Raw genomic sequence first — 12471 nt, forward strand, 5'->3', positions numbered from 1 at the left:
CCTTGTTATTGAAAAGCGATCACTATTGGAATTATGTATGGAGGGGGAGATGTTTCAGATTTATTTGACACTTGGGCGTGTCCGAGCGCGGAGGATGTCTTAAACTGATATTTTATTTTTATTATTTTAATGCACAGGTTACTGGGCAATGGAGTAGTTGGGAATATCAGGGTATCCTGTACTCTCTGACATGTTAGGTAAAATAACGCTATGGGAAACTTACGCCTTCCATGATTGCAAATTAAAGAGCATTCGCCTTTTCAAATATCTGCTCTGTGTTTGTGCGGGAGGTGTGTGTGGGTTTTTTTTGCAGTTTGTGCACCTGGGCTGATGTTGGATTTCTACTGTTTAGCCTTTTTTCGAATAACCTAATGTCTCCAAAGAAGTTCTTCTATATTTGCTTAAACGTTTAAAATTTATATGTGCAGTATTTCTGGAGTCTTCCAGCAAAAATTAAACAAAAACAACAGCGAAGATTAGGAGAAGACCACCACTTCTAAGACACAGACAAGGGCAGTATATATAGTAACTGTTTTAAATATCTGTTTGCAGTGACCATCAGAAATAAGCTGCATTCTACATTTTGCTCAAAATAAGAGTAATTCCGTTTTAATAATTCAACACCAGATACGGCTACCTTTATATTTTTCTGAGCTCTGAAACTATACATTCAGTAATTCTCGGTTAGATTTTCTATCTGTATACTAAAAAATACTTGTAGATCATCGTGGGGAGAACAGTGTCAGATGGGAAGGAAATTTTGGTTCGAACGACATTAAGATAAATTAATTTTAATATTTAAAATTTAGCGCATTTGTGTGGGTGGAGAAACGAATGCAATTGGTCAGAGCGATTCCCTCTAATCGATTCTTAGAGAATATTAGCCACAGTAAACTTATTTTCCTCGCCATTTTGATTAAAACTAGCGTAAGAAATTATTTGGGAGAGTTAAACCAATCTTTCTCATTTAAAGAAGAGTACTTACTAGTCCTTTGGCTGGACCTGGGTATTACTGCAGGCAAACCTGGTAGCTTATCTCTAGGGGGAAATAATTACTTTCAATAAAGAGACAGCAAAGTTGTCCAAAACTAGAGGTGACTCAGATCCTATCACACTGAGTCAGCTAAAACCATCACTTTGACACACGCAGGTGTGCGATACCTCCAGCATTTCGATGGCGCTTCACACAATCGGTTATTTGCATATTTTGATCTTTACAAACGCATCGCACGCCCGCTCATTTGCTTTTGTTCTGCATGGAGAAGACAAGACTCAGCCTGACCAAATACTGAAAAAGCTTCCAGAATGGCCATGTTAACCTGGGTCTTAGGGGGTGGGGTGGGGGAAAATGGGTGGTACCTACTTCCATTATCTACTAATCCTCTGTATGTCTCCTACCTGTTCTTTCTCCGTGTTCAAATGGCTACCTACCAGCTTTCGCTAAATTAAGGCTTTCTGAAGATCGACTCTGATCTCTAAACCGCTGGCGAGATTTCCCCGGTGGGGCGCCCAGGCAGTAAATATTTGGTTTCAAGACACACATGTCAGTGTCATATTTTGATACACATCCCGTTATAGCGCCCAGTACAGTGACATTCCCAAAATAGTAACGGGTAAGAGCATCTTCTCTGCTAAGCAAAAATATTTTGCAGCACACAACGCTTCCTTTGAGCCAAAAGGAATTTGGTAAGATCGCAAACAGTATTTTAGGGCTGAATAAAATGTTCTTGCTTTGAACCAGTCAAGGTTGCACTTTGCTTTTTCAGACGTTTTTCAGACCGTGGGAAAGACGCTACCTTGGCTCAGCAATCATTTTTTTGCCAAGTGTTGGGGGGCGGGAAATAAGGCTTTGAAACCTCTGCCCATTTTCTCTTCTGGCTCCCCTGTCCTTTCATCCAGCTGGATTCCTCCAACAATTGGATTCCTTCAGAAGATCGCATGCTGCAACAGATGCACAACTTTCAATTATTTTCAGCACATTTTAATCAGCCCTGCTTCTGATAAGGTCCTAATTAAAGAGACCTTGCTATCAGGAGGCTTGTTCAGAACTCAACTCTCTTATCACATTCCTGAAGCTTTGGGTCAGGCAACACCGGAAAATGTGGCCAAAACATCATTCTGCTCAGAACAGAGTTTCGAAGGTCACCAAATGTCTGCATCAGGCCAAAAGGAACTAAGAAAGTGTTAGTGTTTTAGAACGCTAAAAAGAAACAAGGAGGGGGAAAGAAAAAAATCCTTCAGTCTATGAAGGAGATAAGAGAGAGAGAAACAGCCGTAACATGGAAGTGGATGGGGTACCCGTGCTGTCATCGCTGCCAAAGGGGCCCATCATCCTCTGGAAGAGAGAGGACCCGCAGAGCCATGGGGGTGGGATACAAAGACTAGGTTGGTCTGGAGAAATGCGGCTCGGTGTTTAATCGAAGCCCGGGACAAAGGGCTGGTTCAGAACTACTTCGAGGGCAGAATAATCCAGATCTTTGCTATTTTGTAGCTTCCTCCTTTCGTCTCTGACGGAATTCCATAGTCTGGTGATTTATTATAAAATGGAGGCATGGGACTAGTGCTACTCCAGCGCCACAGTGTTTTCTGTAATCTCCACCTTCTGCCTCCTACTGATCTGTCTTCCCGAGCCCTTTTAAATAAAGGCAATATAACCTAATTGGAAACTCTGTCATAACAAGTGACCACAACACTGTCGGGGCAGGGATTGTTTTCTGATGTATCTGTACAGCGCCTAGCACAACGGGGTTCCAATCCGGAGGTTGGGGGGGGGGACGGACAGGGGGCTAGTGGAATATACATGTAAGAATGGGGATAAAGAGATTCGTAAAAGCCAATGTCCAACTGTGTGTTTGGTCAAAACTGTTCCCCGAAGGAGGCCCGAGCTAGGCAAATAAGGGTTAGAAGAAAATGTGATCTTTATAAAGAAGCTGAGCTCCAGGGAAGATTTAAGGTTTGTATTTGCTCTCAAAAGAGCTGCGCTGACATCTTTGGGTCTTGGGGTAAATGCTGATGAGCTGAGAAGCCTCAAAGATAATATTACTTTGTAATTACTTTTTTAGCTGAAGTTGTTTAGCTGGTTCCAAGTAATTAATGAAAGTTGGTGTCCAAACGCCTGATTTACGATTGGGTGTCGGCCTCGGGTCAGCAGAGGTGATCCCTTTCCATCTGAATTTACTCGGTGAAAAATATAAGGTGTTTATTATTTTGGCCAGCAATTTTCGCTTTAAAGTAGGAGTTTATTTTTCATTTAACATTCCACCTTTTTATTGCAGACTCTTCGGAAAGCTGTTCTTAAAAAAAAGATTAAAGGGTAACTTTAAAACTAGAAATGGCAGATGAGAACACACAGCAGATGGGAATCTTCCTCTTTAATATGAGCAACAATTAATGAAAACATCCTTTTTATTACTGAAACCGATCTGTCCTCTTTAAACAGGAACGAGACTTCCGATTTTCCATTCTCCATAGCGCACTGACTGGCTTTGCTCCTGACCCGGAGCTGCACTATGCCAGTGGGCATCCCTCCTCTTCCCCCCGGGCACTGCACCCTCTTTGGCCTGTCCCCCCCTTTCAGTACCTCTCCAGAGCTGACCTTCTCAGCAAAGGCTTTGATTTTTTTTTTAAACTGAACTCTCCCGGTCTGATAATGTGTTGTCCTGGCCTCAGTGCCTCGCTCTTCTAGGTTGCTTTGAAATGGCACTTGTCTGGCTGCAATGGGGAGAATGAGTTATGGGGCAAAGATCCACCATTTCCGATGTTAAATACAGAGGGGGCTGTACCAGAGTAGATCAGCAATCCGAGAAGAGACACAAATAGCACCAAGGGGGAGGCTTTAACTGGACCCACAGCCATAAATATAGAGCGAACTATTTTGGTAACCCGCTCTTCGGGTTATCGGAGTTCACTTTGATGGCTATCTTGGCAGAAGGGAGCCATTGGGAGCTCAAGCCCTTGGAAGAGCGTAGGCTTCAGTTTTCGACGCCTGCTTGGAGACACTTCGCAGGAAGCTGCTTCATGAGAAAGTTCAAGGCTAGGCAACTAACTCCCGATTCTTCTGTTGTTCTTTTGGAAGGTTACAGCACAGTGGCGTTTGATGGGACTCCAAGTTACGGCCACACTCCCTCTCACCACGCAGCGCAGTTTACAAACCATTCTTTCAAACATGAGGACCCCATCAGTCAACAGACCTCGCTAGGTAACGTCAGAGACCTTTATGTAGCCGAACAGGAGGGAGAAACATCCAACACCTCCCGCGCAAAAATAGCCTCGCTATGGGATGGACCCAGCAATTACAAGTGTTACCCAGGCTCTCTGTACCCGAGGCCAGGGGTCCCATTATTAATATATTATTTTACTCTTGGCTTCTGCACAGCCTACCGATTTAATTACACGGGTTATCTGAGCCTGCGGGCTCCACATCAATGGGAGATACTTGAAATGTAATGAACTCCAATGCCACTTGGTTAGTGGTGCTAAAGATGTTACATGGCGGGGATCTCACTGTAAATCCAGAGTGACTCGTAGTGAAGTTACTCCGGATTTACGCAGGTGGCAAAGGAGAGCAAAATCTGGCCGGTGCACACAAGTAAACTTGCTTTATGCAGGCCCAACACCCGTGTGTTTGAATTCTGACTATAGCTGCTTAATCCTGCAGCCAACGTATCTTGTATTGGAACTTTTCGTAACTTTCAAAGTAGCTCTCCCCCTTTCCCATCCAGATTTCTACTAAAAGGGCTGAGCCTGGCGGTTGTTAACTCTTTGTGGTTTGTCTACAGGAGATCAACAGTACTCGGTACCTCCACCAGTGTACGGCTGTCACACCCCCACAGACAGCTGCACGGGCAGCCAGGCCCTGCTCCTGAGGACCCCATATAACAGGTACCTCCAAGCGGAAGCCTTTACTGTTCGCTTCCTCTTTGATTGCATTTAACCTTGCTTGTTGCACTGACAAGTTTTTTGGCTGGTGTGTGTGGTGGTTTTTCTCCTTGGCAGACAACTCCTTGTGTAGGGGAAATAGAATGTCTTTTCTTTTTTGTCTTGCCTCATGCTTTTATGCATTTTTTTCTGTTTTTGTCCTGGTCACTAATTTTTGGATTTTTAACAAGGTATTTCCTGTTGTCTGGCGCACACATTTTCCTCTGTTATGAAGGTTCTATGATGTACATAACATGCCTGCCCCAGCTACCTGCTTTACTTAGATTGCTTCTCACTAGAGCGGGAACAATAATGAAATCCTCATGGTGTTTTGAGCCTGGCTCTTCTTCCTGATGTATACTACTCTATTTTGTGGACTATATCGCCTTACAAAGAGACACGTTCAGAAAGCAACGGTTTAGCAATCTCAAGGTGGATCCTGACAATGAATTTACTAGTCCGGTGTATGTACCATAGAAGCCACGCAAAGGGCTTTCTTCTTTTTAAATGAAGGGCCTGATACTCTACCCACCAGTGACTCGATGGCAGTTTTAACTGAGGGCCAGATTCTGTTCCCAGTGAGATAATTCAATGGCAAAACTCTAAATGGGAATAGGATTAGGCCCGGAGAAAGGATTGATCAGATTGACGTGATTATGAGGGACCAGAGTGACAGGACATAATATGAATGCTTGAAAACTGGGGGGAGGGAAGGGGGGAGTGTGTCCTGGAATTTTCTGACACACACATTATAAGGCGGCTGCAAAAAAGATTTATATAAATGTGCTTCAATGATAGATTCTTACCAGCTGTGCGAAGCTGGTAAGAACTAAGACATGTCAAATTAATGTTGCAGCTTCTTCCCTAAAGCTGCATTTCCTGCGGTTAGTTTCTTTTTAATACACCACTGTCAATTCCATTTCCCCCATTCCCGTGAGTTGACCATTACAGGTCCCGGTCCCACAATCGCTAGTCTCTTTGACCCATGGAGTAGTCCGCCTGCCCACTATCTACTGCAGGTGGGACGCTCCAAACTATGACCCAAACCCATGCAAATTAACTGGAGGCTTTCAACGTCTTCATTTCAGTGGGCTCTGGAGCAGTCCCTCGGTGCTGTGTGTCCGGCCTATTCTTAAAAGGGGTATGTGTATGGGTGTGAGGGGAGACTAGCAGATCATTTAGAAATAACAGCAATGGACAGTGCATACGAAAATAAATATCTGTAATTCAAAAACCAGTTCATTTTAAATCCCCCCCCCCACGATGTGGCTTTGTATAGCAAATTAAACCGCCCTTTTTGTGACTTCCAATGTGATGTAAGAATGGGTTAAATATACACTTAAAAAGCAGAATCAGAAAATTAATACCCGCTTTGCTTGCCACCAAAATATGGATCTCCATTTCTGTTTGTGTTAAATGGCGTACATCTATAATGGACCCTTTTCAATAGCTATTTCCCATTTCCTTGGTTTGGCATGGGGGCCAGTTGTGTCTCCTTCAATTTTACAATGTGTTTAGGAGTGAGAAAAGAAGTTACCCAAAATTTATTCTTAAACTTTTTGTGAACTTGGAGCCAGTCCCATATCTCTGAGTTGCTAAGTAACTTGAGCACACAAAACAATATGCCTTTGCGAAGGAAGTTGCAACTGACTCTTCTCATAGGCTGGTTATATCGTCTTTGATTAATCAACACTGGACATGGGACAACAAAATTCTGTCACTTCCACAAGCCACTTCTCCAATTAACGTGAGTTGACGTCAAGGGAAGGAGGGAATGAGGTAATGAAGGAAGGAAAGAAGCCTATCCACATAGATTAGTTGTAGAATAATTGGCGGGGAGAATGCCTTCACTGAAACTGACAAAGATTGTTAATCTCTCAGGAAAATCTATAAATATGATTTGTAGAGCGGCCTCAAAAGGAAAAAAAATGTGTGGCTCTGCATAATTCGCGTGCAGCTCAAGGCACAGATAGTGTTTTCTTTCTTAGCAGTTTATTCATATTTCAGTGCCTTATAAGATCCCCCTTGCATTTTGCACTTGGATTTCAGACAGCTCAGTGAAATCCTCTCGCTCTCTGTTCCATTTTGAACTAATATCTATAACATTAAATGCACAAATGGCCGGACTTTAACGGAAACTTAATTTTGTTGATGGACCACAGGGCAAGACTCTGGTCGCTGAATCGGGAGAACTCCATAAAACTTTATCTCGCCAGAATCCCAATAGCTAGACCAGTTCTTTAGAAACGACCGGTACCTTTGCTGTGGCTGTCTCCCCAGCCATTGTAACCCTGGCAGGTCTGTTCTTTGGAGACTCACTCTAAATTATTCTAGATTTTAACACAAACGCTAACTCATAGAGCTACTTCATTGAGTAAGAAACCTTCACTCTGGGAACAGCAGATACAAAGATTCTGTTTAAGCCCCGCTCTCCCTTGGCTACCGAGTAGTATAGCTTCAGCATTATTTCTCGCGATGGGATGTGAGCAAGCACAATCTATTGATACTACTGATTCCACGGCGGATGCACTCAGTTTTACAGTAAAGAACTGTTGCTTGTTCTAAAACTCCAACCGGAGATCTCTACCTTTCATCTTCCCAACGATGTCTGTATAATAGGCATTTTTCATAAGCTTCGGTGACATTTTCCTTAATGAATAAATAGGGCACAAACACTACATCGCCAGTAACTTAAAATCTCTTGCTGTGAGTTTTGGAATTAGACTCTTTCATTCATGGGTATCTGAAACTCAATCCTTAATTCATCCTATTACCGCTCGGCATTGTAGCATGCAGTCAATTTCTCCCTGACTTGCGGCTTGATCCGTCTCCCATTGAAGCCAATTAAAGTTGTAACACTGACTGCAGTGGGATAAAGATTAATCCCTTAAACCCTTTTGGAGCTAGCAGCATATGTATGTAGAGCTCTACCAGAACGTTTACACACGCCAGAACAAAAGCGTTAGTACTCCAGTTTCTCAACACTTTGTAATGGGCATACTGGCAGATCTTTAAAGTGTCGGCTCTCTAGCATTTCATTATAATAGGGAGTCTCTTTTAAAATAGAGGATGGGATGCTATGCTACTCTTCTTCTTTCGGTATCTTCAGCCCTTGGAATCACCGATAAAACCTCCTAATGAAACCACAGTTTGACTTAATCCATCTGGATATAGTTCTTGTCCTTAGCAGCTATCTGCAGTAAATAGGCATATGTAGAGACTATTCTCTCACCACTTTAGACACCAATTGTAAACGACACATGGAAACAAGTTGTTTGTTTGAAGCCTAGATAGAAAGTTGAGCTACAATTTTACTTTAATGCACGTTCCAGAACGCCCCTTGTCTGAAAAATTACAATACAGCGGTGATCAGAATAAACCCAAAGTTCACTTGCTGATGTGGCTGTAAGTATCCTCTTGGATCATCCGTTTCATCCCAGCGAGTGTGTCAGATCCATATAATCTCATTTTCTCCGAGTGCCAGAAGCAGGAATACTGGTGCCCTGTTGGGAGGCAGAGCGAGCCAGTTGGCCTCTAGGCAGTACCGAGGGTAGGAAACATGGACTGGAATTTATGAAGAACATACCTGAGTAAAACAACAAGGAGTCTGGTGGCACCTTAAAGACTAACAGATTTATTTGGGCATAAGCTTTCGTGGGTATAAACCTCACTTCTTCAGATACCTGAGAAACAAGAGTATTTTTCATGTTCGTTCCTTAGTTCCTCCACGGAAGATGGTAGAGGAGCGGCTAGGGAGAACACAGATGGTGATTAGTACAGATGCAAGGAAGATATTAAACTAACTCTTGGCCCAGGAGTTCTCCAACTTGGCATTCTGTGGATCGCTCTTTGAGAGATCCTCTCATGGGCCACCAGGACCTACTCTGCAAAATATTCAATTCTTCACATCTCCAGGAAGGGCTTCTCGGACTCTTGGTGGCCCACAGACCACAGTTTGATAGCCATTGTCTTCATTCCTGTTCGGAAAGCCTATCCCTTTTCTTCTTTCTTCTCACTCCACCCCATGCATAATTAAAACAAGACTGACAAAATGTAAGGGCATCCACATTGGTGTAATTTACACCTTCTTCTGGTCTTCTCCATTTGTATGTTACACCAACTTACTGCTTACACTGACTTAGCCTGCTGTCAGTAATATGGTCCCTTCCTTACCCACATCACCTCTGAATTTGACCACTGAGTCCCATTGGAGGAGTCTAAAGCTCCACCAGCTTCCATAGACTTCAACTTCTTCCCCTCAGAAAATCAGGCCAGGAATTTAGGTTTGACAGTATGGATTTAGGTGCCTAAGTTTAGGTACACTCATTTTGGGGAAAATGCCTAAATTGATCTAGCTCTGGATGTTTTCAGATGTTCATGTGCATCTTCAGACGCAGCTGTAGTTCGTGGAGGAAAAGCTTTGTTATACACAACAGGTGAGCTAAAGTGGCAAAAAGGTACCAAAATCCTGAGATAAAGGAGAGAATTTCCTACAAAGTCTCTCTCTATGGAGATTTCATAAACACTCAGACTGTCTAAAATTACATTGTGTTAGAACAAGTATTAACACCGTGTTAAGCACCATGTGGTACTTTAATTTAGACCAGGACTGCTGTGTTTAACATCTGGTCTTGGGTAGCCCTATGCTGGACTAGGGTTAATCCCAGCCAGCTGGTGCCAGACAGTATTTGTGTAGCTGTTTCATAGAGGTATTGACATTCATTAACAAAACATGTAATTTTGCAGTGTAGACAAAGCATTGTTTTTCCTTAGCAGATGGCCCACAGAGTATTCCCAAAGGTGAGCAGTACAGTAATGCTCCACCTTTGTTAGCAGGCCAACCCTATTAATCCTCTTCTTTTCCTCAGTCCGTTTACAGGTTGCTTAACACTCGTTTCATTGTGTGCACATACATATTAGTATTTTGTTTTGTTTGTTTAAAAGTGGAGGAAGGAGGGGGAATCGAGCACAACAGCCAATTGGTGGCACTAGAGACATAGGAGTTGTCTGCTATACTGGGTGCATCTAGTTCAGAATCCTGTCTCAGACAGTAGCCAGTCCTATATGCTTCCTAGGAAGGTGTAAGAAACCTTGTAGAGGACGTTTATGCAATAAATTGCCCATAAGGAAAGGCTTCCCCCTGGTCTCCATCAGTTTAGAGGTGGCTTTATGCTTTCAGAAAAGGCGTTTATATTCCTTCTAGCTATTTTTGTATCTTGTCTAATGTAACTCTTTACTGTTCTCACTATCATACAAATGTCAAATCCTTTCGGAACTATACAAAGGTAGCCTTCTGGCAATGAGTTCCACAGGACAATTGTAAGTTTTGTTTGTAAAAAGAAAGCGGGGCTTTAAACTATTTTTGACCTCTGAAAGCAAAGAGGCATCAACCATCATTTCACAGCCACCAGCAGTCACTCAGGCTTCTTATTGTTCTGATCAGTGTCTGAATCCTATAACAAATTTGATATAAAATTCATAACTATTCCTTTTATCAGGTTAACAATACATTTACAAAACTACAGAGTTCTGCAGTAATTCACCAATACTGCTTGGAATAAGATTTCCAAGTCTAGCTAGCTAGTAGCAACCAATTTGTCCATAATAAAGAAAGGAAGTAAGGAGAAAATATGCAAGCAAGTCTAAGACTGAAGACCTTTCCATTTTGTTTTGCCCTGGTAAAAGAGACAGTAAGAAAGGCGATAACTTGAAATAAATATTCAAGAGCCCATAATTCTTATAATGGAAGCAACAGTATCTCTGAAATCTCCAGTTTTGGCAACTACTTGTTCTCTCTTATAACACAAGCACCGCATCTGCCAAGAGATATTGTCTGTTGTTGATGGTTAGTTATTGATGGCAAAGCTATGCAGATTGCAAGTGTGCATTGAAAGGCCAGCATTTGCGATTCCATTAAAATGGTGATGTGAACTTTTCTACCTCATGCTGTTTAATGTAGTAAACATGTTTAATGTTGAAAATTTACTGTGAGTCACACTTGCAAAGACTTTAAGAGTGGAGGAGTTTCAGTTCAGATTATAGCTCTTTCTGTGCAGAGGTCAAGAACTCAGTAATACTGCCGTGCAGGCCAAAACAAACTCTATATGATCTACTACTGGTTTCCTTTAAAGTTCCTCTTTTGCTCAGGGTTGACTTCCTTTTATTTCACTCCAACTTACATTAATCCTCGTTGTAGAAAAGTTTTCCCCCCTCCTATTTCATTTTAAAAACATCTCTGTAATGAAAATAAGTTATTTTTAGTGTCTTATTTGTGGTCATTTGAGGGAACTAGTGATTCAAATGGGAATCAATGCTGGCAAATCCCCAGAGACTCCAGTTTTCCTTCTCATCATTCAAATCGTATTTAAAGCTAAGATTTGAACATAACTATTGACTCTGAGACCATCCTGTAGCACTGGCAGTAATAACCCATTTTAGATTTAAATGGATGTATGGATACTTCTTCCTCTATTAGATACACCATACTAAACTCTTTTTGTAGAAACCCGGTGGTGCACTTGGCAAACTTGGTCAAGCATGCCATTTTCTGCCTCCCACTTGCTTCCAGCCTGGGGTGATCAACCGTGGAGCCCGGAGTTCGCAGTACTACTTACATTCCAGCTCGCTGTGTTTTGGCATTTGGAGTCTCTCCCCAGCAGCAGCAACTTTCACCTCTGTGTTCTATTTGCAGCATGGAACGGGAGGGTGTTTCCACTGGAGCGGAGATTCACAAAATCTTCCAGCCAGGATGTGATGTGATCGGTAGCTATAGGGGCGGCTGCATCATTGCTATTATCCCATTGAAGTAACTGAGAGAATTCCGTTGACTGCAATGGGAGCAGGACTGGGCTCCTGATAAACCTATCTCATAGAACTGGAAGGGACCTTAAAAGGTCATCAAGTCCAGTCCCCTGCTTTTGCTAGCAGGACCAATTTTTTTTGCCCCAGGTCCCTAAATGGCCCCCTCAAGGATTGAGCTCACAACCCAGGGTTTAGTGGGCCAATGCTCAAACCACTGAGCTATCCCTCCCCCCTAACTATCCACCACCTATGAATCATTCGCTAGGTCTACAGTCCTGTCTGATCTTAGATGGGGATGATGAACACCCCGCCCCTCCCCCCCCCACCCCCACCCCCACCCATGAAGCAAAATTGTGTTTGCTTGTCAAGGCAATTGAGCCACGTTTACTTGAGAGCAATCGAGGATGCTCGGAATAAAACAAGGAGAAAATTCAATACAATCCGCCACACACCCACCTAGATACCTAGTCACTCTTTAAAATCTTCCAGCTCAAATATGTGTGTTCAAGCACAGTATCGCCTCATGCCACAGGCGTCTTATTTTTATCATTGTATTTAACAGGAGCTGTTTCACGAGTACAATATGTATCTGGTAAAGCCTATGGGGAATTTCCCCAGCCAGAACTCGTACAAGCCTGAATTTAAACAGATAAACAAAACCGACTCTTACCACTCTCTGCGGGTTATCTTTATGAATGGCTGAAGTCAGTAAGCAACCCTGAGTGGCAATGGTGGTCTCCAAAGTTTTTAGGA

General features: G+C 42.7%; 1 protein-coding gene across 5 annotated transcripts in view; it reads left to right on the plus strand.

The window, feature by feature from the left end:
- The window catches only part of WT1 (WT1 transcription factor), a 48455-nt gene that overhangs the window by 2605 nt on the left and 33379 nt on the right, over nt 1-12471 (plus strand). For 4 of the 5 annotated variants that reach the window (XM_065592469.1, XM_065592468.1, XM_065592471.1 and 1 more), the window contains exons 2-3: nt 4076-4198; nt 4779-4881. In XM_065592469.1, coding sequence (XP_065448541.1) covers nt 4076-4198; nt 4779-4881 — 226 coding nt within the window. Of the gene's footprint in view, nt 1-175; nt 198-4075; nt 4199-4778; nt 4882-12471 lie in introns of those variants that run through there. The other variant, XM_065592472.1, reaches the window with a different exon arrangement.

This window comes from Chrysemys picta, chromosome 4 (genome assembly GCF_011386835.1).
Source record: "Chrysemys picta bellii isolate R12L10 chromosome 4, ASM1138683v2, whole genome shotgun sequence".
In the NCBI taxonomy this organism is placed as follows: domain Eukaryota; kingdom Metazoa; phylum Chordata; order Testudines; family Emydidae; genus Chrysemys; species Chrysemys picta.